Genomic DNA, 25,413 nt, shown 5'->3' on the forward strand with positions numbered 1-25,413 from the left:
ATTCGGCAGGAGGCTCTTGATAGGGAAGCGCGCGGGCGCCAATCTAGGAGACCAAACCCGACTCGCCGCGGTCCGCCAGCCCAACCCCATCCGCGAGTCTTTTCTCTTCCAGGGTCTCTCCTGGGGCCCAGAGAGCAAAGCGGCAGTGAGACGAGCGCCTCAAAGAGAGCGGCAGTGAGTCGGAGCCCCGAACCGCCGCCTCCGAGCAGTCGCCGGATTGCCTCCTCAGTGAGCTGCTACTCAGCCCAAGAAGCAAGCAGCCCGAGCGCGCTCTCAATCCGGAGAGGCTCTGCAGGGAGACGAGCTCGCCCGTTCATCCTGGCCCAGCTGCAGTCCTCAGGTTTACGAAGATGTCTGCCAAGCCCACCGTCGGCTTCGTGAACGAGGCTTCAAGGCAGATCGTGGCCGGGGGTTCCGCTGGTAAGTCCGCTCCGCCCCGCCGGGGGCTACTCACTTTTCCCTTCACTTGTCCAGAAAACGTAACTCAGATAGGTCTCCCAGCGGAAATTTTCTCTTCCTCTAAACTCTTAGCGCTGAGCCTGAGCTCGCGGAGCGCGAGAGCAAAAGAGGCCGGGAGCCGGCGGCCGGTGCTGGGTGTTCCAGGTCAAGTGGCCGGGGCGCGCATGCCGGCCGCTCTCTGGTTCCCTGCCTTTTCAGTTCCTACCCTGAAAAGCAAACAGCCCCAAGGCCTGAAACTTTGAGATCTTTTTGCCTAGCTGGCTGTTTTACTCGAAATGATCTAGTTTCTACCAGACTTGGTTTTGCTATCAATTGTAGCCTCTTTCTTCTCAGTTGACTCGGGTCTTACATAACTCTTCTATCTTCCTCGTTAAAGTATGTTATCTCAGGACTCCACAGGTCGTTTTATGCACGTTGTGCTTGCCTGAGGCCATTCCTGCCCCAAATGGGCAGATTAAAATTAAATGCATATGTTAACACATATAAATACCTTTGATATAATGGGCTCACATTAATTTATGGACAGTTATGCTGTGAGGAAAAAACATTTAGAAAAAATATAAACTGATTGTGGAAATAATTACCAAGTGTGGATAGAGCAAGTTACTAACCCATGAGATTATAAGTGAATGTATTTTAAAGATATTTTAAAATATAAATTGAGTTGATTGAAAATTTAATCTTACATATTTGACATGTTTTTACTATAAGTATATAAAATAATTAGAATTCACTCATCACCATAAAACATGATTAATGTAGATCTCCTCTTAATAAATTATATGGTAACTTCAGTTGTATTAAGACATGACTAGATGTCTAATGTTTAACTAGGGCTAGTAAAATTTATTTTATTTTCAAACAGATTTGGGCTTTTTATATAGGACAGCTACAGATTATGACTATTTATCATTATGTCTGGAACTACATGCATCTTGGGTACCAGAAGCAGCCACAGCACATTATGTATCACTTATAATCTGTGCATTTTTCTAAAGATGCTGTTTCATTAACATAGCAATTGAGGCATTCATTTCTTATTTGTAATCGTTTTTTGTCCATCCATTATTACGATATCAGTGCCACCACTATCTACTTTTTTAGTTGTTTCCCAGGAGTAATAATTAATTTGCACCAATATATTCATTATTTTGGTCAAATTCCACAATGTACAAGATTCTGCCAGCTGTCTGTGACTTGCTTGATTCAGTCTATGACTCTGATTAAAGAAAATTCAGCAGTAGGGAAGTGAGGCTAAACTATGATGAATGATTCATAAGTATCTGTATATTGGCTTAGATGATCATACTACATAGTAGACACTGCTAAACTCAAGAGATGCTAAAAGGAGGAAAACTCTAATCCTACTTACACTCTTTTGTTGGCTGATAAATATTTGGCACAAATACAATATGTGATTCCATCATGTTCTTGTAAGTGTAACTGAAATGAAAGAGTACCTTAATAAGAAACATAGCATAGTTGATTCATATATTTAGTACTATGCAATTATTGATAAATGATCATAGTAATTTATAATTTCATCATAGTGAAAGAGTCATGTGTTCTTTCACTTGGCCAATAACAATTTCACTATACTTAGTGGACTTGAATAGATGCAGGCTAATCATATTCCATATACTAGGTCAAGGGCCAAAAAAATCAATATACGAGAGAAGTAGATTTTTAATAAATACAGAAAATACATTTGAATCTTTAGCATTGGAGTTCTAATACTGGTACTGTCATCAAATGCAATATCAGTGTGTATGTATTTTATGATCTTTTGATGATAAACATTAAAAATACATTCTGGCTCTTAAGGAGAAAAAAAAAAGAAGCTGGGGAGTTTGGCATCTCATGGAATTCAAGGTCTGGGCTGTATTCCTGGAACGAACTGGACTCAGGAGCTGGAGCACTGAGGAGAAGTCAGGAAGTGAACTCTTGACATCTCTTACCCTTCTTCTCTTTGCCAAATGGTTAAGCATTCCCAAGGCAGCAGGGTGGTGGTTAATAATAGGTTCACAGATGATACAACAACTGCTGTTAGGATGTCTTGCTAGCATTCTACAGATTTCCCTGGCAAGGAGTAAACATGCCCAATTGGAATCAGACAGTTAATTCCTTACACAGACAGCAAAACCCAGTCATTTTGGTGTCAATTCCCTGGGTCCGTTGTTCTGCAGAGCACACTGAACTGAAGAGGCCAGATGACAGATGATATAAGTGTTGGGTCACTGCTCTTCAGGAGCCACCTCAGAACCACAGCCAAGCAGTTTTGTAGACTTACGCTGACATCTGTAGCTTTACCCTAAATGGAAGTGAGGTGGAAAGTCTTGTGCTCAACTGAAAGGGAGAGGAATCAGAAATGGCTTTGCATTAGTCTTTCCCAAGATAATGGGAGAAACAGCTTCCAGCTCCACCAGGCTGCTTATTTTCCCTTGGTCTAAAAGAAAGCACAGGGCATTCTGCTAAGACTCAGGTCAGACTATGGTCAGGCCTTGCTTATATGGCCTATGTAGAGATGTGCAAGGTTGTCCCGGTGCCACACTGTGGAGCTATTTCCCTGTGCTCTCCTGGTGTCTTCTTTCTTACAGTTGATTGCTGTTTCCTGCTTTTCAGTCCACATGGCATATAATGTCCCCAGTAGCTCCTGAGTTTACATCATGCTCTTTATTTCTTATAGAGAGAGTGAGAGATTGGCTTGCTTTTTTTTTTTTTTCTTTTCACTTCTAAGGTAAAGTCCTGGGGAGAGACTCAAAACAACCCAGTATTTGTCAGGGGCCCACCTCTGCATCAATCAGTTGTAGCTGATGCCCATGTGGATGGATGGTGGAGTGGGTAGAGGTGGGAATCTCAGGGGAGGTTGTTTTCCAGAGAAACTAGACACATCATGAGATAGGCAACAGATGTCTTTATAACAACATACGCCTGTCTTTTATTAAAAGATTGCCTTTAAAAGACCAAATTAATATTTGTCTTTAAAAGACCAAAGAAACTGATACACTGACAATTACTTAAAATACACATCTAAAGACAAGCCTTCAGTTTGTAGCTATAGCTATTATATATAGATATTGTTACCAGTGGCAACTTTGTTTTATATGATGAAAGCTGTGCTCAAGACAAGTCAATATGTCCTGAAGTGTTAACAGAGCAGGCTTGTTGTTTGCAAGCTTTAGGTAATAGCATAAGATTCAGGTAAGGGAATAGAAGTCCGCGATGAGAGTCTCAGGAAGATCAGCAAAGCCTAACACTGCAGAGGAGGCAAGGATGAGAATGAGAAGAGGCCATTTGGGTTAGACCCTTGGTCTTTAAAGTGTGGTAGCATGGTGGCACTTAGAAGTTTGCTAAAAATGTAGCCTCTCGGGCCTCACTCCAGATACCATGTCAGAATATGCATTTTAGGAAGGTCCCCAAGTTATAGGTTTGCACTTTAAAGTTTTAGAAGCACTGCCTTAGAAGAACCTTTGAGAAAAGATTCCGTAGAGTGAAAGCCAGGTAACAGAGAGTTACAGGATACGTATTTTTTGCTTTTCATTGCTGACCAGGGAGAGAAGAATAAATACTGTATGTGTCCTCAATTTAGCTTTTAAGCTTATTTTCCATTCTGCACATTCAATTTTTGCTAAATGGGTCTACTTACCATACTTGAGTGTTGCCTGTACCTTTGCACCTTTATTTTCAATGCCTGAAATGTTTGCCTCTTATTTTCTCTACCTATTGAAATCCTAAATATTTTCTAAGGCCTAGATTCAAAACTATTTTCTGCATAAATGTTTCCCAGTCCCATCCAGCTTTAACATTCTCATAACATGTGACTGGTGCAAATAATAAAAATGACTAACATTTATTGAGCAAATACTAAATGCCAGACCAAGTTCTAAGCTTTGTATTTGTCAATGCTTTTAATCCTCACTACAGCTCCAGGATGAAGAATCTGATGCACACAGGGCCAAATTAGTTTGCCTGTGGCTGCACAAGCATGCAACTATTTCTATAGGAAATCGATTTTCTAGGAGAATATTATTCCCATTGACAGACATTTTTAGAAGTTGGAGAGATCAAATCAAGTGTACTGTCCCTTATTATCTCTGTATCTGTTATAGTTTACACCTCTTAAAAGAAGTCTTTTTTCTACAAATACAATCGTTAGATTGTGGACCGAAAATGCTCTCTGGCCACTGGAGCAAGCAGGAACTGAAATCAAGCTCATGTTCCAATTCATAATCTAGAGCAGAGATGCATCCATCTGGGGAAGACGGGACACTTCTTTCTATTCCTTATGAAGGAACCAAATAGGTTGGCAGCAAACCCTGACAGCAACACTGACAGGATTCCCCTAAACTTGCTAGAGCTCCTGAGGTCCCTGGGCCTCATCATCCACCAGGTCCCACACCAGTGCACTGTCTGCTCACCAGCAGGGGTCCAGAAGGTTTCCTTCTTATGCACATTCCTTCCTTGAAGCCAGGAGCATGGCTTCACCTCAGACCCTCCCATTCCCCCTAATGACCAGTTTGGGCTCTTCCATGTGTTTCCAAAGTTCATGGGGTTCTTATTTCATATGGCTTATTCCCCAGATCCCTGAGCCTTTTAGGCCCCTGCAGATTTTCAGAATCTTCCAGGGTCTCTGATGAAGTCCCCTTGTACGCCTGGGAGACCCTGCTCTTGCCAGGTCCTGGAAGGCTTCTTCCTGAGGGAATGTCAAGGTTCTGTCCACACTCAACTCCCAACCACATTGGCATTTCTAGAACCCTCTTCCTCCTGCTTCCCAGAATCTTATATTCCTGGTAGTCTGCATGTTCCCCCAGAATGCTTCCTAGAGCTTTCCCATCCATGTATCATTTACATAATTACCATGCTGGTAGGACACAGACTTATTTCCCCAAATTTCCACACTCTCCAGCCCAACCCTAGTTGTCCCCTGTATCTTGTAGATACCATACCCCACTACATCTTAAATCACTGTTTTTATTTTGTGCCCCTACCTGGAGATGTTTCAGTGACATTATTTAGTCAAAGTATGCTGGGAACATGTTTCCAGTTTTTCACTAGACACAGTTCAAGTATTTTGTGCAGTTTAACTCATTAATCACCTTCAAGGGGTCAAATTAGAAAGTGAAATTAAGGACTTTTTTTGAGGGAGAGAAACCTAGTATTCATGAATAAGCTTCTGGAAGATAAACTATTGAGAGTATAGATAAAATGTGCATTATGCTAAAGGGAGAGAGTCTAAGGCTTTCAACCTGAAAAGGTTACTAAAATAGTAGTAATAGGATAATTTAAAATTTTGTTTCAAATCTTCATTAAGATTCTTGCTCTTACATATCTTATGTATCTTCATTTTCAACTTATTTCTACCTTTTCTTATCCTAACCCACAGTAGTTAAAATACAGTTAAAAGACATGCCTTAATAGGCAGTATGTATGCACGTAGTCCTCTAGATTTTAATTTGAACTAGGCAATAAAAGGGCTGATGCACCAGGGGGTAATCAAGGTTCAAATTTTGATCAAGGAAAATTCTTTTCAGAATGGGTGCAAAGGGGACACATATGTGATTTGGATAAATGGCACCTTCAGAAATTCAGGATTTGGGAAACTGCAATTGTTTGATAATAAATAGCAGGTTGTAGTGAAACAGGTGAGGCTTTATAACAACACATCAAAGGGAGGCTGGAACCCATTTTCTGGGTAATTAGGGAGGAAAAATTCCTCTTATTTCAGCTACATAGGAGGAAGCAACTCTCCTACTCAAATTAATTATAAAATACCTTTAAGGGATGTGTTTTAATTAAAATATAGTCTTGTTTCTTAAATCTAGTTCTCAAAAATATGAATTTAAGAACAAATATGAATTGTATACCACACATCAAATGATTTATTTTACTATCCTCCACTGCAAGACATTTTAAAAGTTCTAGTATGTGACTACATGACTCAATTGACATAAAAACATAAAACAACCTTTACATGGCATTTTGGGAACACCTTGCTAAACCAGTCCTTTCTCACCTCCCTTGCCCTCCCAGCTTGGTTGACTCCAACATCTCAGGGAACTGAGAACCTGGTGTTTTAGGTATAGTACTCGGTGCTCCTAAATGTATGCTGACTGTATTAATAAATAAATATCAGAAGCCCAAGCCAGATTATTATTCTTAGTGTTCTAGTCTGAAGAGAGAAAAGTATTCTGTGGTTCTAGTCATCGAACAATCTAAACTTGCAACAATGCTTTTCTTTCAACAATGTTCTCTTTCATTGTAACCATTCAGTAAATAAATTTAAAGAATTACCCTCAGGGCTAAAATCTCTGCCACCCTCTGAGTGAAGGTCCATTATAGATTTTAAAATTTATGCATCATTTTTCATTCCAGGATCCCAGACTGAAAGGAGATGCATAAATCATTTTTAAACATTTTCACAATATAAGTAGGTGGTATCTTAAGATGACAGTGAATAAAACCAGCTTAAAGGACTGCTATGACTGTTCTAGATTTTAACTGATTTTTCTTACCATTTTTTTTCCTTTCGCTTTTAAATTATTCTGTTTTTCTTGGTTATTTCCATAATTTGATGTAATCATGATTTATACAGATTATAAATATTCTACTAGGTGTGTATCTTTTGATTATTATAGATAGCCTTTGAATTGGTTTGCTAGAGTTATCTGAACAATGTACCACAAACTGGATGTCTTAAAACAACAGGAGTCTATTGTCTCACAGTTCTGGAGGCTTAAAGTCTGAAATCAAAGTGTGGGCAGGTGGCCCTGAGGAAGAAATTGTTCTGTGCTTCTCTCCTAGCTTCTAGCAATTGCCAACAATCCTTGTGCTCTTTGGCTATCATCGCACGGCTTTTTCTCCCAGTCTCTTGCATGTGTTCAAATTTTCCTCTTCTAATAAGGATACCACTCATTTGATTAGAGCCCACTCCCATCCAGATGACTTCATCTGAACTTGATTACATCTGGGAAGATCCTATTTCCAAGTAAGGTCACATTCTCAGGGACCAGGGCTGAGGACTTGAACATCTTTTTGGGTGATGCATTTTAACTCACAATAGCCATTTGATTGTATTTTCCTTTTCATATTGTGTTTCTCAAATTCACATCGTGTATCTCAAGCTATGGTACTGTGTTTTCTTTCTTTTATTGTCAGCCTTTGTGAAAACGTCCTCACTCAGTTTTCAATGCACTGTGGTTGGCATATCTGTCTTTACCTTTCTAATGAAACTATTAGCCACTGGTTTTCATTCCTAATTTTACCTAATCTGTGTGGAATTTCGCATATCTCTGACTAATTTTTCTCTTTAAATTTGTCTCTGCTGTTGATTTTCACCCCCTTCTTCATTTCCGGTCACCCCTTTGCCTCATTTGCTGGTTCCTCCTCTTTCCATTTCCTCAAAAGTTGATGTTCTGCAGGGTTTTCAGTTCTCTGCTCCACACCCTCTTTTCATCTCCCTCAACAAGCCCATCTGCTTTCTGCTTTTGGTCTATGTTTCCAACTTCTCTATGCACAACAGACTCAAATTTCTAACTTACACAGTAAAAATAACATAGAATCAAGAGTCATGTGGACTCTAATGATTTTCAAAAATGTTCAGGTAAATTTTGTGTTAGACCGTCAAATACCATATTGTCTTTGTTGTGTTGCGCTCAGCCCTAATTTGAGTTCAGTTTTTCTCACCCATTCTTTTGTGATCTTAAGAAGTTACAAATGAACTTCGCGGAGTGTTTGGGTTAGGTGGCTCCTACCTATTTATCCAGGCAATAATTATGATAAGTCAAACAGGAAATGGTAAGATAAATCTTAGGTGCTAACATTTATTGAATAATTAATATGTGCAAAGCACCTTACTTTGCTTACACCATCGATATTGACTTGTAATGTCTTGGGGATGAAGAAGTACAGCTCAGAGAAATTAAGTAACTTGTTCAAAGCTAGTTAAGGAGCATGGACTCAAACTCCGTTCTTCTTGCTTTCTAAGTTTGTACTCCTACCCACAACCCCACCCTGCCTCGTTGGTTGCAGAATGAGAAATCAGGATAGCAGCCCCAGAGTAGTGCCTTCATGAGGCCTGTTCTTTCTTTTTGGGTTAAATATTGTAGGTCTGGGAACTTGAGTTTTGATGAACAAACAGGTTCTGCCCTTGGGGTAACCAAACCATTTCCTGTTTTTGCCAGATCTTTAAAATGCCAGCCATAGCACAAATATGAAACTCTCCATATTGGAGTGTTTAGGGCTCTGTCAGCATCAGTGGGGCAACCTCTTTTCTGCCAGCCCCTAATATCAGTATATTAGGAATGAGCTGAGCCTGAATCCTTAGATAATTGTTAACTGAATCTGAACCCTTCAGAGAACTGGAAAAAAAACCCAGCAGAATAAGCCGCTTGCATGAGAACATCCCAGAGCGGACTGAATGAGCCTGTTTGTGATAAAGGGGGGTATTTAAATTCCATAAAAAAGGTTTGTCTTGAGCCTTTTCATTTCAGAAATCTGCAAGTTTTAGGTTAGACACAAGGATGAATTTAGTTGCATGTCTGTAAAAACTAAGATGAACTATTGTATTGGGAAGATACAACTGTGGAGGAAGAATAATTAAATACATGTTTCAATAGAATTGAGGACACCTAGATAGAATTGTGGACAAAAAGTTTTACATTATGGAGGGTTGTTACCACTGAATCTGCGAACTCTGTTCTGCATTTGTATAGACCTATAGATGGCGCTGTCTTCCTATAGTTTTGGTGATTTGCTTTTTTAAAAAAGGAAAAGCTTTCTGCAGACAGTTAAAGGTAGAAGTGTGTTGACTTCTAGTTCGATTCCACCATTGTGAGACCTTTGGAACAGGTGCCTTGTATAATTATAGAGGATTATATACTTGAAAAATATAGAGGACTGTACTTGGAATTAGTTTTTCCATTTAACTATGATCCCTAGCTATGTAAGGAAAAATAGGTTTATGTATATGAATATAGACAGATGGAGGAAATGATTTCTAGTGCTATAATATTTATTTTCTCTGTGGTGGTCTTGCTTTTGAATCTAAAGTAGAGTCCTAGATCAAACAAAAATTGTTGATTAGCTTAGCATGAATTGCTTGAAGTCATATTAATTGTCTTGGAGATTACCTTTTGAAAATGAAATTTCTAGATTCCATAATTTTGTTTCTCTAAATTCTCACATTTAGAGCATGCATTAAACTGAGAGTAAATTAAGTTTCTGTGAGCAGGGTCGAGAGTGTCAAATACATAGTTTTTAAAAAAATTATTTGCAGCAACCACTAAAGATGCCACTTCTTGTTTTAATCTGGTGGGCTTTAACATAAGAAAGTGAAGGAGATGTATGAAGAATACATTTTTCTTTTTCTTTTTTTATTTTGGTATCATTAATATACAATCACATGAACAACATTGTGGTTACTAGATGCCCCCATTATCAAGTCCCCCCCCCCACATACCCCATTACAGTCACTGTTGATCAGCATAGTAAGATGCTATAGAATCACTACTTGTCTTTTCTGTGCTGTACTGCCGCCTTCCCCGTGCCCCCTACCATGTTATGTGTGCTAATCATAATGCTCCTTATTCCCCATCTCACTACCTTCCCACCCACCCTCCCCAGTCCCTTTCCCTTTGTTAACTGTTAGTTCATTCTTGGGTTCTGTGATTCTGCTGCTGTTTTGTTCCTTCAGTTTTTGCTTTGTTCTTATACTCCACAAATGAGTGAAATCATTTGATACTTGCCTTTCTCCACCTGGGTTATTTCACTGAGCATAACACCCTCTGTCTCCATCCATGTTGTTGCAAATGGTAGGATTTGTTTTCTTATGGCTGAATAATATTCCATTGTGTATATGTACCACATCTTCTTTATCCATTCATCTGCTGACAGACACTTAGGTTGCTTCCAGTTCTTGGCTATTGTAAATAGTGCTGCGATAAACACAGAGATGTATATGTCTTTTTAAAACTGGTCTTCTGCATTCTTAGGGTAAATTCCTAGGAGTGGAATTCCTGGGTCAAATGGTATTTCTATTTTTAGTTTTTTTGAGGAATCCCCATACTGTTTTCCACAATGGTTGAACAATTTACATTCCCACCAGCAGTGTAGGAGGGTTCCCCTTTCTCCACATCCTCGCCAACATTTGTTGTTGTTTGTCTATTCTATGTTGGCCATCCTAACTGGTGTGAGGTGGTATCTCATTGTGGTTTTAATTTGCATTTCCCTGATAATTAGCATCTTTTCATGTGCCTATTGGCCATCTGAATTTCTTCTTTGGAGAATTGTCTGTTCATATCCTCTGCCCATTTTTTAATAGGGTTATTTGGTTTTTGGATGTTGAGGCGTGTGATTTCTTTATATATTTTGGATGTTAACCCCTCATCAGATATCTCATTTACAAATATATTCTCATACTGGAGGATGCCTTTTTATTCTGCTGATGGTGTGCTTTGCTGTACAGAAGCTTTTTAGCTTGATGTAGTCCCATTTTTTTCATTTTTGCTTTTATTTCCCTTTCCCGAAGAGATGCATTCAGGAAAAAGTTGCTCATGTTTATATTCAGGAGATTTTTGCCTATGTTGTCTTCTAAGAGTTTTATGGTTTCATGATTTACATTCAAGTCTTTGATCCATTTTGAGTTTATTTTTGTATATGGGATTAGACAATAATCCAGTTTCATTCTCTTGCATGTAGCTGTCCAGTTTTGCCAACATCAGATGTTGAAGAGGCTGTTATTTCCCCATTGTATGTCCATGGCTCCTTTATCATATATTAATTGAGCATATATGCTTGGGTCAATACCTAGACTCTCTAGTCTGTTCCATTGGTCTATGGGTCTGTTCTTGTGCCAGTACCAAATTGTCTTGATTTCTGTAGCTTTGTAGTAGAGATGGAAGTTGGGAAGTGAGATACCCCTGCTTTATTCTTTCTTCTCAGGATTGCTTTGGCTATTCAGGGTCTTTGTGGTTCCATATGAATTTTAGAACGTATTTTCTCTAGTTCGTAGAAGAATGCTCTTGATATTTTGATAGGGATTGCATTGAATTTGTAGATTGCTTTAGGCAGGATGGCCATTTTGACAATTCTTCCTGTCCATGAGCATGGGATGTGTGTCCATTTATTGGTATCTTCTTTAATTTCTATCATGAGTGTCTTATAGTTTTCAGAGTGTAGGTCTTTCACTTCCTTGGTTAGGTTTATTCCTAGGCATTTTATTCTTTTTGATGCAACTGTGAATGGAATTGTTTTCCTAATTTCTCTTTCACTAGTTCATCATTAGTGTATAGGAATGCAACAGATTTCTATGTACTAATTTTGTATCCTGAAACTTTGTTGAATTCAGATATTAGTTCTAGTAGTTTTGGAGTGGATTCTTTAGGGATTTTTACATACAATATCATGTCATCTGCAAACAGGGACATTTTAACTTCTTCCTTGCCAATCTGGATTCCTTTTATTTCTTTGTGTTGTCTGATTGCCAAGGCTAGGACTTCCAGAACTATGTTGAATAATAGTGGGGAGAGTGGGCATCCTTGTCTTCTTCCTGATCTTAAAGGAAAAACTTTCAGCTTCTCACTGTTAAGTATAATGGTGGTTGTGGGTTTGTCATATATGGCCTTTATTATGTTGAGGTACTTTATTATGTTGAGGTACTCTATACCCATTTTGTTGAGAGTTTTTATTGTAAATGGGTGTTGAATTTTGTCGAATGCTTTTCAGTATCTATGGAAATGATCGTGTAGTTTTCGTCCTTCTTTTTGTTGATGTAGTGGATGATGTTGATGGATTTTCGAATCTTGTACCATCCTTGCATCCCTGGAATAAATACTACATGATCTTTTGATGTATTTTTGAATTCGGTTTGCTAATATTTTGTTGAGTATTTTTGCATCTATATTCATCAGTAATTTTCTTTTTTTGTGGTGTCTTTGCCTGGTTTTGGTATTAGAATGACACTGGCCTTGTAGAATGAGTTTGGGAGTATTCCCTCCTCTTCTACTTTTTGGAAAACTTTAAGGAGGATGGGTATTAGGTCTTCACTAAATATTTGATAAAATTCAGCAGTAGAATACATTTTTTTAAAATGTTAAGTTCCAAACAGGAAATGTTCCTTTTAGATTGATGCATTATTACACTGGCCAGTTAGCTCAGTTGGTTAGAGCGTGGTGCTAATAGATTGATGCATTACTGTGTTGTGGAGTTAAAAGTCCTTGCCACTGTAAATAAACTTTAAACCACAAGATGGCAGTATAAGTTTCCCATGTCTTCTAAAACAATTTCTTAAATGATTACTTAATTAAATTTTATTTCTCTCTCAATGAGAAATGCATACATCTATGAAATTTTAGGAAAATAACAAATAATATGAATATTGGGAGTACTTAATATAATAAGTCTTAAAGGCTGATAATTTTTAATTGAGCAGTTTAGCTGCACTAAGAAAACATTTATATTTTTAAGTTGAATTTGATAAATATCAGAATTGTAAGGCATATCAGAAACTTTCTTTTACAGAGCAATATAGCCTCATGTTGTCCTGATCAAGCATCAAGAAATAAAACTTTTTTTGTTTCCTTTGTGTTTTCATGAAGATCTGCCCTGGCGTATACCTTCTATTCTTTTGAGCACACATATGCTGGGGATTAAGATTCACATAGATGCAAGGAAAGAAAAAAAGGAAGAATAATACAGACATTGGTACTTATGTTGCTTTTTTTTTTTAAGCAGTGGTAATGATAGACACTTGCTGAATTTTTATGTTCTGTAGTTTAAAAATGTATCATCTGTCCTTTCAATAGTGGATATTTAAATAGCCATTATCCAGTGTTACCCATATTTATAATGTTTCATTGGTAGGTTCACATACTATATAGTATTATATTTCACTCTAGATGGATATGTTTCACAATTACTTTAGTTTTCTTTATTTTTTGTGGTTAAAAAATTACACTGGCGTATTTCTTATTTTTTAATTCTTGCAAAGAGTGAGGCTCTTTTGGGTGGAGATCAATTCTTATTTATTGTGTATCTCCAGGTGTAGTATAGTGTGTAGAATGTAGTAGCCAGTCAATAAATACATTTTTATTCAAATTTATATTTGCCACAAAGCAGTATAATTCTGTTGAGACCTATTTTGCATATATACTTCTGCCTAACCAGCCGTAAATAAATGTGGCAGAGGTAAAGAAAATACATTCTAGTTTAGAAGCCAAATACTTTGAACTCTTTCATAGTACCTTATGTTGCCGATAGTGGAAGGAATGTTATTTCTGGCATGATAGTTTCTTAGAGCAGCACTGAAAATAAAACTTATTTTTTTACTTAAGGTGTACCTAAATGAAAATGGTCCTATGCTAAGCAGTATGATCTGCTTTCTATAATGGGATATTTAAATATGATCAACACAAGATGCACAGCTGTTGCTTGTGTGCAACTATACACAGAAATATTTTTAACTCAAAAAAGAAGTCTATTACTTTCCATTATTTACATGAGTTAGGAATGGATGGGAGTTTTTTTGTGGGCAAGTTAAAAAAAATGATTCGCAGATATACCATGTATAGGAAAAGACAAATACATAAGAAAAAAAAAGTAATGCTATTTCCATGTGTGAGAAAAAAATAGTTTCATGTGATCCCCTAAATGTATAGGTCATGTTTCAAAAATCTCATTTGCAATCAAGGTACACTTCCCACAGAACAATATTAGGTAATTCATGGGAAAGCCACAAAAATCTTTTGTTTTAAACCTGTAAAAAGTGTGAAATACCACTATAGGAGCCCTGAACCCTGCGATATTTACAACACTTAAGCCCAAATACAGGGTCCTGTACCCTTCTGAGGTTAGCTTCTGTGGAGAGTTCAAGAGCTGTAAGCAGTGGGGCATGAGACTGAGATGCCGTCTGTGGAGAAAGTGGGTGGCTTCTCCTTGGCAATGAGATATGAATATGCCAGCAGTTAAGGGGGAAAGGATGCCAGCCGAATCAGGAGGGCCATTTGAATGGGGCCCCACATTCCCAGAGGACCATATAAATTTAAGCTTTTGACATTTCTTCTGAATAAAAGTGAGACATAAACTTATTCATTGCTTTTGCCATTGCAATTATGTGTGTTAAAAGCATTAATAGGTGAAATGTAGGCATTTAAACAAAACTACATTTTAATGACTCAGTTAGTTGGCATTCTTTGCTTTTTCATATAAGTAGTTTCAAAAAATAGATGAGACTTAAGTCTGTTCCAATCCTCTGAGAAACTCTAGTCCTAGGTGACAGAGGTAAATGGTTTTTGGAGGTTCTCACTCCAACTGTGCCGAGCCCGTATGTGTGCCATGGATGGATGGATGGATGGATGGATGGGTGGCTGGCTGGATGTTAAAGAGTCAGCAGAGGAGGCCCAAAGGGGAAGTGTGAGCAGCCAAAGAACTGTAATAAATGAGGCATCAGTGTTGGAGAAAATGAGGGTTGCAGTGGTCATTAGTATGATAATTTGCTGTAATTAGCAAATTAACTATTTCTACATTGGAGATGTCTGCATTTCTTTTGTTATGATTTGCACAGTTATATGAATTTATATGTTCTTGCATTTGAATAAACATGAGGGAAGTCATTTTTTTTTAGTATAAAAAATATATTTTATTGACCCATGAATAACACGTTTGTTTAAATGTAAGAATGCATAATATTGTTAAATAAACTAGATGTGGAATAATGACAGATATTAAAGCACACTCTTATTTCTATCAGTAGGTGATAAGCTCCCTGAAGATAAGCATCCTGGTCTGCTGGGTACCCTGTTGAACCTGACGCAAGATAGGTACTCAATAAACATTTGTTGAATGAACAGGTGACTACATGAATGTCAAATTGAGTTTGGTTCTCAATTTTCAGTGTTAATTAATTTTAAAAATTCTAAACATTTCATCAAGATACTAGAGCATGTATTGCTTCCTAAATGATCTGAAGGAGTTGGTGCATTCCTTCCATGCCCATGCATGTCACTGCTAGTGAGGGGAATCATTGCTGTTCACCTGCCACTGAATTCAGACACTACCCCAGGAACTACGCACTAAGAGGCACTAGTCCATTTTATTCCTTAGCAGCTGCAAAGAAAGAAAAAAGAAATCCAGAGGGTCCTAGTTTTCCTGCCCCAATTGTTCAAAGTAGGAAGGAGGGACTTCAGTCCTAGTTACTATTAGTCCTGTTGATTCTGCACACATGGATATGTGTTGTGTCTTCCTGGAGTTTGACTGTGCATGGATGTAGACCCATTTCTTTCCAATACTGTACCTGGCTTCTCAGGAAAGGTTGTAATAAGTATAGATTATCTGATTGCTGAGATATTTACTATTCAGAAGTAGGCTTATTTTTTCCAGCTCAAAGCCCGCTATGTTAGATGTATTTTTTTCCAGTCAATCTTTCTATTATACTGCACTCCCTCAGAAGCAGCCAAGTCACAGAGGAAAGCGTACAGTCACATGATAGGAGGCTTCTTTAGTGGGGTAATAGCAAGCTAATCTTAATTTTTCTCTCTAAATTCCTACTCTGGTATCCTCAAAATGTTACTTCACACATTCCTGTATGTGTGTGTCTGTGTACCTGTACCTGTATCTGTCCTGGAAAACAAACAAACAAACATTGATCTGCCTCTTTTTTGTGCTTGGATCTCTGTTTTGAAGTTGCAGTTTGCCAGACACTAACCCACTTTGTCACATAGGTGGCAAACTTTTGAGTACACTATGGGAACTAAGCTAAATGAAGTAGGTACAACTGAGATCAACAAAGAAGAAAATAGGGCACCCTATCAAGAGGCATCCATGTTTTAATAGTGAACTTTACTTTATAACGAGAATAGAGGTAATGCCGGGAGGTGGTGTCCTCTGGGGATTCTGATGCTTTATCGCCTGGCATTAGATCCCACTCCGATACCCACTAGATGTGTTACCGTAGGCAGGCAGTTTAACATTTCTGTACTTCATCCATAAAATAAGGATACAGTGCAATGTACTTCATAAGTTTGCTGGGAAGATCAGATGGGTTGATACATGTAAAGTGCTTATAGTTGTGCCTGGTCCTTAGTAAGAACTCAGTGTGTTGTTATTAGTGGAGAGGGAAAATGTGCATGTATTTCAGCACACATTCCAAACATTTAAAAAATTCTTCACAGATGAGTGACACATTATATGAGTATATGATAACTATAATTCTATTCTAGAATTTATAATATAGACTATTTTTCTGTTTACCTTCTAGAAACCTAATCTTATTTTTGCTTAACTCTGATTTGGGGTGGTAGAGTTTTGTTTTGCTCTCAAACCTGGATATCATTAACAAAATCCCATTTTCCACCAGATGAAGTGGTCTTTTTATTCCTCAAATGGAGTCATTAAGTTGCTTCTGGAAATATCCTTTTGAATATTTCATAGTGAGCATATAGGAGTGATGCTCAGTTCATATCCCAGTTGTCACCCTATCATATAACTTGGGTCACTTCTTTCCTCCAGGACATAGTTTTCTTTAAAAAAGCAGGGCATGTATATTTTTTAAGTTGTATCCTTACATCCTGTTGTATTTATTATTAATAGTGACTGCAAATTTTACAATTGCATGATATCATTGGAGCAAATTTTATCAACTGTTATTAATCAAGACAAATAATAAAGACCTGGTCTTTAATGTAGATATTTCCATATTCTCCCAGTGATAAAGAGACCCCTGACTGATAATACCAATTTATAGATTAATTAGGGTCTGTCAGTCCTTTTCCCAGGATTTGAAGGTGAAATTATTAGTCGAGTTTGTAGTTAACTGTTTCCTTTTCCATTAGTTTCTGTATTTTTTCACTGGGTGCTGAACTCCAAGGTTCAGCACTCTGTCAGGTGCTTCCCAGGGTACCTGTGCTTCTCTGGCTCTTGTCAATAGCTTCCTAATATGACTTTTAAAAATGCCCATTTTATTCTAGGAAATTTTTATTCCCATAATTCAATTGATGCATTTAGTCAGTCATGCTTCCTAACACAGAATAGGCTCCAAACTGTGCCTTTTCCCCGCAAAAACTTTTAAAGTTCTGGTAGGGCACTCAGGAAAAAGGCTTTGCTACAAAGAAAACAGGCCCTGTCTTCTTCATAGACACAAAGTTGAAGAAAACACAACAGCTATTTTTCATACAACTCCAACTATCTGACCCTCGCTGCTGATTGTTATGGAATTATCAGTCAAAGGGCTTCTCTTTTCAACATTGTTTCTCCCAAATGACACACACACACACACACACACACACACACACACACACACACACACACACACACAAGCAATAAACATATACCTCAAATATATCAAAATGCTTCCTCATCTGGGTACTAGCAGCTGTTCTGTTACTTACATGCTGACATTACTATTATGTTAACTGTGTATTCAATCTTCTTTTCAAAAATATTTTTTGAACTAGTTTTCCCCAGTGTCCATAAATTCATTCCCAAAACATTTTTTAAGTGTCTTGTATATACCAGGCCCTGTGATAACAGGTACTTAATGGCTGATCTGTTTTACTCATGAGGGACATGGAGCACCAATAGGGTGGTTAATGGTTAACTGAGTCTGTTTGCCAGAGGCCGGGTGGTACATTCACCAAGCTTCATGAAAATTTGACATCTTGCTTTCATGAGCAGGTTAGAAGCATTACATTAAAATATGGCCAAATTTTGTCCCTTTTTGTCCAAACTTTTCTAACTTGAAAAAGGAAGTTCAGTGTGTAAAACTTTCCATTATAAGGCCACCTGTAAACTTAAAACAGCCAAACTGTTTTTTCAGCTGCCTGCAGCTCTGTTTCTCAACTGGCTAAACTAATACTGACAGATAAAGATGGCTTACCCCTGAGAAGGACTGTTTTGTTTGTGGTTATCCTGTCACTAGCAGGAGGGATAGCTCCCCTGATCCATAGGGAATGCAGAGATGCTGTTTACACACAGAATCATATGCTGACTAGCAACTCAGCAATAATTGTCAAATAATGATTTCATGTTCCTTCCTGTGTCCATGACAACTAGGTGTGCAGCTAGACCAGGACACTGCCTGGGAGTGTTCTCTGCCGCAAATACTACTATTTTGAGAAAGGGTATAATTTATTCTGACAATCAGGCTAAGGAGAAAAATAGACATTTCCAATATCTTGCTTGTTTAGCATTTTTACATCCCTGAAGGTAATTTTTCTGTCGTTTCTTCTCTTTACTAGCACTCTGACTTGCCCCTTTAAAAAATCTGGTTTATGGCAGTTTTTATCCTAATGGTACTCAGAGGTGAACAGTCCCCACCCTGGAGGTGGACAGAGCTGTCTTTGAGTTCTCTCTTAGCCAGTTACTAGCAGTGGGACCTCAGGAGGGTTTCTCAGGCTTTCTAATCTTCATGTCCTTATTCATAAGTGGTAATTAGTAACAATGTTTCCCCATAAGGTTGTGAGTTAAATGAGACAACACACATAAAGTGCTTAGCCTGCTGCTTGGTACAAGTAAGCACCCCCAAAATTAATGGTTTGTTTCTGCTAACAGTCATCTCCCCTATAAGACTGTGAACTTTGAAAATTGTGGTTTTCAGCCCTCACTGCATCTCAGTAACTTTGAAAGATCCTGATGCAGGGCCATACCACAGATCTACCAAGGCAGAGTGTGTGACCTAAAATTGCCATGGTCAAAGTTGTCAACTCTTCTGAGACATAGGCAGGAAGACGAAAAGAATTGAGGTAGTTCAGAAACCCAAAACTACCACCTTCTCTATTTTGTGACAGCCTTCTAGATGTAAGACCAGCCTGGACACTAATATATCCTTTGCAGCTGAATTTTCTGGTGATTTATGTCATGTTAGGAGTGGTATTGTGTTTTTCTAAGTATGTATTATTCACTGATGCTTTCATTTGTTATTCTCCAGCTTTTCAACTGCTAATGTTCATTTTACTTTTGTCAGAAACTGTTCTGAAGATTAAGCATTTTGGTTTATTTTTAATGCTAATTCTTTCAAGTATTTAGTTGGCTTTTAAAGTACTCCTGTTGCTGAGTGAAAATACTCGTACTTACTAGACACAAATTAAATTCTACAGTAAGGTGTAGAGTTTAATGGAACTGCCTTTAAAATACATCAGTTTTTTGCTGATTATAAAGGCTTAGAGTAAAGGTATTACCTTAACTGTCTTTTGCAATTAGCTATATTCATTTTATTTTAAAGCATGAAGCACGAGTCAGTTAAATGGAGAGAACTATTTTAGTTCTTGTTGAGGCTTCATATTTGCACTAAAGAAAGGAAAATTCAGAAAGGATATTAATTCTTCAGTTACTGAGTGGAAATATTTTATGTCTTGAAAATTATCCTTGAATATTTTGTAATTAAAAATACAAGGAGAGGTAAAGGAATAGGGTTCAATGTTGAAAAGTTAAAAAACAAGTATTATTAAGCAGAAAATAAATGAAATATATCTCTTACTCTTGTATGAAACTATTTTAACTTAATGTCAATAAGTTTAAATTAGTTCAGACTTTTCTTATTAGAATAAATGTTTCCTTTTAAAATGCATGATAATCATAATCAAGACAAAATTTGTCCTGTTATTTATTTTCAAAATGATTGTACATGTTTAGCAGACTTTTTGATTTAAATCCCCAGTGATATATTGAAGACAGATGTTTAGATGACCTCATGTTTAAAGTAATGTTATATTTGGACACAAGATTAAATTTTCCTTAAAATCTTTCCTTATAAGTTAAACTGTGTGGTAGTATACAAAAACTGATCAATGATTTGCAGTGAATTAATGCAATTCCTGTATTTTAAAGAAAATTTTCTATCTTTTGTGGAATTCCACATAGTACAAAAGAGCTGATTATGAAACAGCTGTTTACAAATGAAAATATTGTTTTTGGCTGGCTGGCTAAATGGGAAACAGATTTGAAAAGTTCTATGAATTAGAATGCAAATTTACCATATCATTTATACCAAACCAAGGAACATTGGTAAAAGACTGCAATGTAGTTTACCAAAAAAAATCAGTTGAAGACTTATTTTGTACGGTATAATGTAAACATTTAAAATAGTATTTCTTTTTTCAAAAACTAATTTTACCTTAGGAAAATCAACATTAATATATAGTTAGTATATTGGGAAGGTTTTTAAAGGAGTTAATAAAAAGTATTTCACATTTTAATGAAAAGAAGATTAGCAGATAGAGCTATTAGAAATATATAGGTAATTGAGAAGAGTGAAAGAGATAAAAGATAAGAGCTGTCCAAAGACAGCAAATGTATATGTGATATAGGCATGGTAGGCAGAGCTGTATAGGTATTAGCATATTTTCCTTTTCATCAGCAGCTAGAATGTTATACTGGAAACTGCAGTGCTATGGAAATTATAATTTTAAAATCATGGTCTGTAATGAAAACCTTTACATTCTCTCTCAGTTTAAACAGTTATTAAGAATTATTTATTCTGGAAATTAGTTTATACAAAAATAAGTATAACTTAAAAGTTTTATGTTATGAATTTTGAATATGACTCCTTTGAATGCCAAAGTACATAATTTACCTAACATAGTTCATGAGTTAAAACTTCTAGAATTATTGTTTCTTTTTCTTTATCTCTTCTATTGTCTGTCTCCTTGTATCAGTTTTCTGATACAAGTCTCCTTGTCTCATGTTTCTTCAGTAGTTTTTAAAAAATCACCTGGGGAATAAATGCCTTTTTGGGGGTGGGATATTACACCTGGTTCTGTTGTCTCTATAACAGAGTGACCATTAACTCCCCCAGTGGTTGATGATCTACTCAAGAGAGAAGCAAGTGGAATATGTACAAAATATTTTAAGAAATAAGTTTTGGGGCAAAAGAATATAGAAATGCAAGCAACATAATTTTATTGACATTGATGAATGAATCTTTAATGCATGATCCAACTTTAGCATACTTTGTTTTCTACATATTCTACTAAGTGTAAGTACTTAGTGGATACCCATATAACTAATTCATTGACATACAGACATGCTAAATGGTAATAGAATATAAGTTTTAAGGAAGGGTTGATGCCTTATGGCTCCTTTAATGATGTATCCTTTACTTTTGAGAATAGCAGAGATAATTGCCACTTCCTAGACACACATCCTCCATTCTGTTTGGGTTTATTCCTGATCCTACAATATAATAATATAATTATTATAAAATCAGTCAGCTGGCACACTGAACCAAGGAACATCGATAAAAGATTGCAATGTAGTTTACCAAAAAAATTCAGTTGAAGACTGTTTTGTAAGATATAATGTAAACATATAATGTGACAGTATAAAAATCAGCTGGCACAAATGAGGATGATTTGAGAGCCACTAAAAGAGGTTTTCTTATTTACTTATATTTTAGCCTAATATATTCACATGCTTGACATAAACAATAAGAAAATTTTTTTAAAAATCAGCTGATGCCTATGCTTCTAATCGGGAACTAAAGTTGGGATTTTTTCATATGGGCAAAATTAAATTTTGTAAAGAAATGTGATTGACACAAATGAATAAATAATAATAAATATTTAAATATAAATATAACATTTTAATACTAGTATTTAAAAATCAGTGCCATTCTGATTTTCCAAATGCATAATATCATGTATCCATCATTACAGAACAGAATGATACAGAATAGTTTCAGTGCCCTAAAAATCCCTATGTTCTACCTATTCATCGTTCCCCTCCCCCACTTCTACAACCCCTGATAATCATGACCTTTTTATTGTCTCTAATTTTTCCTTTTCCAGGATGTCATAAGTTGGAATCATACAGTATATAGTTTATTCAAACTGGCTTCTTTCACTAAGTGATATGCATTTAAGGTTCCCTTGTCTTTTTTTTTTTTAATTTTTAAATTTAAAAAATTTTTTTTATTTTGTTATCATTAATCTACAATTACATGAAGAACAGTTCCCTTGTCTTTTATAGCTGCATAGCATTCCACTGTATGGGATATAGCATAATTCATTTATCAATTTACCTATTGAAGGATATGTTGGTTACTTTCAAGTTTTGACAACTATGAGTAAAGCTGCTAATAATATTTATGTGCATATTTTTGTTTGGATATGTTTTCAACTTATTTGGATAAATAGGAATGTGATTATCAAAATATTTTTAAATAAACTTGTTTGTAACAATGTCTACATAGGTATATAGGAATATAGGAATATATCCATCTTTAGTTAGTAGCAGGAGAGGCAAAAATTTGCTTCCTGGATCATGTAGTTAAATTCCAGATAAATGTACACTTTCTGTTTCTTCCTGCATAATATACATAGGCATGAAAGGCTATTCCAATTCATGCTTTTCCACTGTTTATTTTCTGATGAACTTCTAAGGTGGGATAAATTCATAATTTGATAAGATCATTATAATTAATAGTTGAGGATGAGTCATCTTAAAGATCGTGGAGAACATAACATACAATAAGACAACCACTAGAGTATAGTCAGGAGATTAGACTGTCTCCCTAGGTTACTGAATATCTGTTTCTAAGTCACTTATAGAATTTAGTTCTATACCAGGTATCATCCAAAACCTTTGATTAGATGTACATCATTCTATCCCCCTGAACAACCAAGGAATTTTTAAGCTAAGACGTAACATTATATAGATATTCAAGATTGACCAGTCACTGAGCTATCACAACTATATAAATGATAAAAATAATAGTTATTATCATAATGCCTAACATTTATTGAGCACTTACTATGTGCCAGGTACTGTTCTAATATTAGAAAAGAACCAGGTTTGGTGGGACCTGTCAACAACTTCATTTTACAAATAAGGAAGAAAGAACTTATGTAAGGTTTGCTCATATATAAGTGCCATCACTGGAATTCAAACCCAGATAGTCTGGCTTGAGAGCCTTCACTCAAAATCACAGAACTCTACTATTTTGCTTATGAAACTAAATATTAAATCATGTTCAGAAAGAGTTAAGTCTATTTTTTGAATCAATGAAGAGGGTGCCATAGAATTTAAACTTAGAGAAGACTTGCAAGTGGGATGGAGGAGATCCAATAAAAATGATGTTGAGTAAATTTGCCAAGGGACAAAAAGGCATGGATTATGGAAGAAACAGACTACTAAACTTGACTGTGAATCAGTATTTCAAGGCAATTAATCTGACAATTCCCTGTGTACACATTTTTTTCTGGAATTTCGGTTTTTAAGTTTGGAACATGAAATCCAATCTAAAGACAGTATACTACACTGGGAAAGTTCTCAGTGCCAGGCTGCTTGGTTTTTATTAATAATTCTACCATTGAGGAGCTCAGGAAAATTATTTCACCTAAGGGCTCTCTTAATTCTAGAATTGAAATTTGAAAATCTCAAATCTTGAAAAAAATTTTCATGTATTTTTCATATAAATTAAAGTTGGGTTTGGTATAAAAGGATCCATCACAGGGAATAAAGTTTATTTCATCTTCCTAATTTTTTTAGTACTACCCATTAAACTTCAACCTTCAGATCTCCCAAACACAAGAATATTAGGTTATTCTAATCTTTATTCTGTTTTGTGTACCTTTCATCAGAACTGTCACTAACATTCTGGCCTACCTCCTTCTCTCTATTTTGATCACCATTGTTTTGGTTTCTTTGTAGTTTCTTCACTAGATGACCTCCATAATTATTTATCTTCCTGGGTCAAGTTTCTCAGTCCTTCATTTAATACACATTGAGTGTCTACCAGATACTAAGTTTGGACGTGAGAAGATAACATGGAACAAGGTGGGTCCTGGGTCTGGAGGACCCCACCAATAAGTACTGTGAGATCCAAAAGAAGGGAGCTAGGAACAATCTTACTGTGGAACTAAATAATTGTTTTGGTACTGAAGGGTGAGTAGGAGTTTTCTGAGAGAACAAGGACATTCTAGGCAGAGGAAGTACCACTTGCAGTGACTGTGACAGAGCCTCACTGTCAGAAACTGGATGAAGCTGATGTCTGATGCCATTAAGCATGATAGGGAAAATCAGAAGAGGGGCTGAAGAATACCGAGCTGTGTGTTTTGTGTTGGTGAGGTATGAATTAGTAGGTGGTTGGAGACTAGGTGGGCTGTGCATGAAAATGTGAGTTATCAATATATTTATCAGTGACTCTTAACACTGTGTTTATTGGGGTGGGGTGTATATATCAGGATCATTTATGGAGATTTTGTAAATAGTACACCCCTACATAAACATTCCCCACTCCACATCCTCCACAGCCCTGTTAAGAATCATAGATATTAGAAAAGACAGAAGGGCAGAAGTGTACATCCAGCACTCTGACAAACACCTGGGTAAGTGGAGGAGGAGGAGGAGCAGGCAGCAGTGGCTGCATGAGGGAGCTGAAAACGGATCACCAGAGAGGCAGGAAGAGAACCAGCAAAGAGTGCCCTAAAAGCTAAAGCAAAGAGCATTTCAGGAAGTCAGTAGTGTCAAATGCTTTTCCAATCCATCCAAAAACGGTTTCCTGAAAAATCTTTCTTTTATATCTCACCCCATATGCCTCTATCACCAGCAAGTTAAAATTCCTTGGCCTGGTGTTTAAAACTTCCACCTTTATATTTGTACCTCCTACCCCCATTTGTCCTCTCCCAGTTTACCTTGAGTATAGTGGGATGGAAGACAACCAGACTACCTGGCTTTGAATCTCAGCTGCTCTACTTATTAACAGGTGACCATATTCTACTTCACCATGATATAGTTTCTTGCATTTGGGGATTAATAAATGTATCAATCTCACAGGGTTGCTATGAAGGTTATATGAGTTAATTCAAACAGTGTGTCTGACTCAAGTATTTTTATGTGTTGAAACTAAAAACATTGTAGTATACGATTGTCCTAAGTACCCTTAACATGCTTCAAAGTAGTTCTCTGGCAACATAACATCCTTAGTATCTCCATCATTCAAGGTGGAGAAGAGATTGAAAGGGCTAT

General features: G+C 36.8%; 1 protein-coding gene across 3 annotated transcripts in view; it reads left to right on the forward strand.

Annotated features, from left to right (window-relative positions):
- Window positions 1-285: 285 nt before the first annotated feature.
- Window positions 286-25,413, forward strand: part of SLC25A21 (solute carrier family 25 member 21) — a 459,850-nt gene continuing 434,722 nt past the window's right edge. The window contains exons 1-2 of one of the 3 annotated variants that reach the window (XM_073211337.1): window positions 286-420; window positions 15,203-15,302. Coding sequence is in view for 2 of the 3 variants with exons in the window: in XM_073211336.1 (XP_073067437.1) it covers window positions 351-420 (70 nt within the window). In the remaining variant the exon portion in view is untranslated. The remainder of the gene's footprint in view (window positions 421-15,202; window positions 15,303-25,413) is intronic. The other 2 variants (XM_073211336.1, XM_037025530.2) reach the window with 2 other exon arrangements.

The sequence above is a fragment of the Manis javanica genome, chromosome 8, assembly GCF_040802235.1.
Source record: "Manis javanica isolate MJ-LG chromosome 8, MJ_LKY, whole genome shotgun sequence".
NCBI lineage: Eukaryota > Metazoa > Chordata > Mammalia > Pholidota > Manidae > Manis > Manis javanica.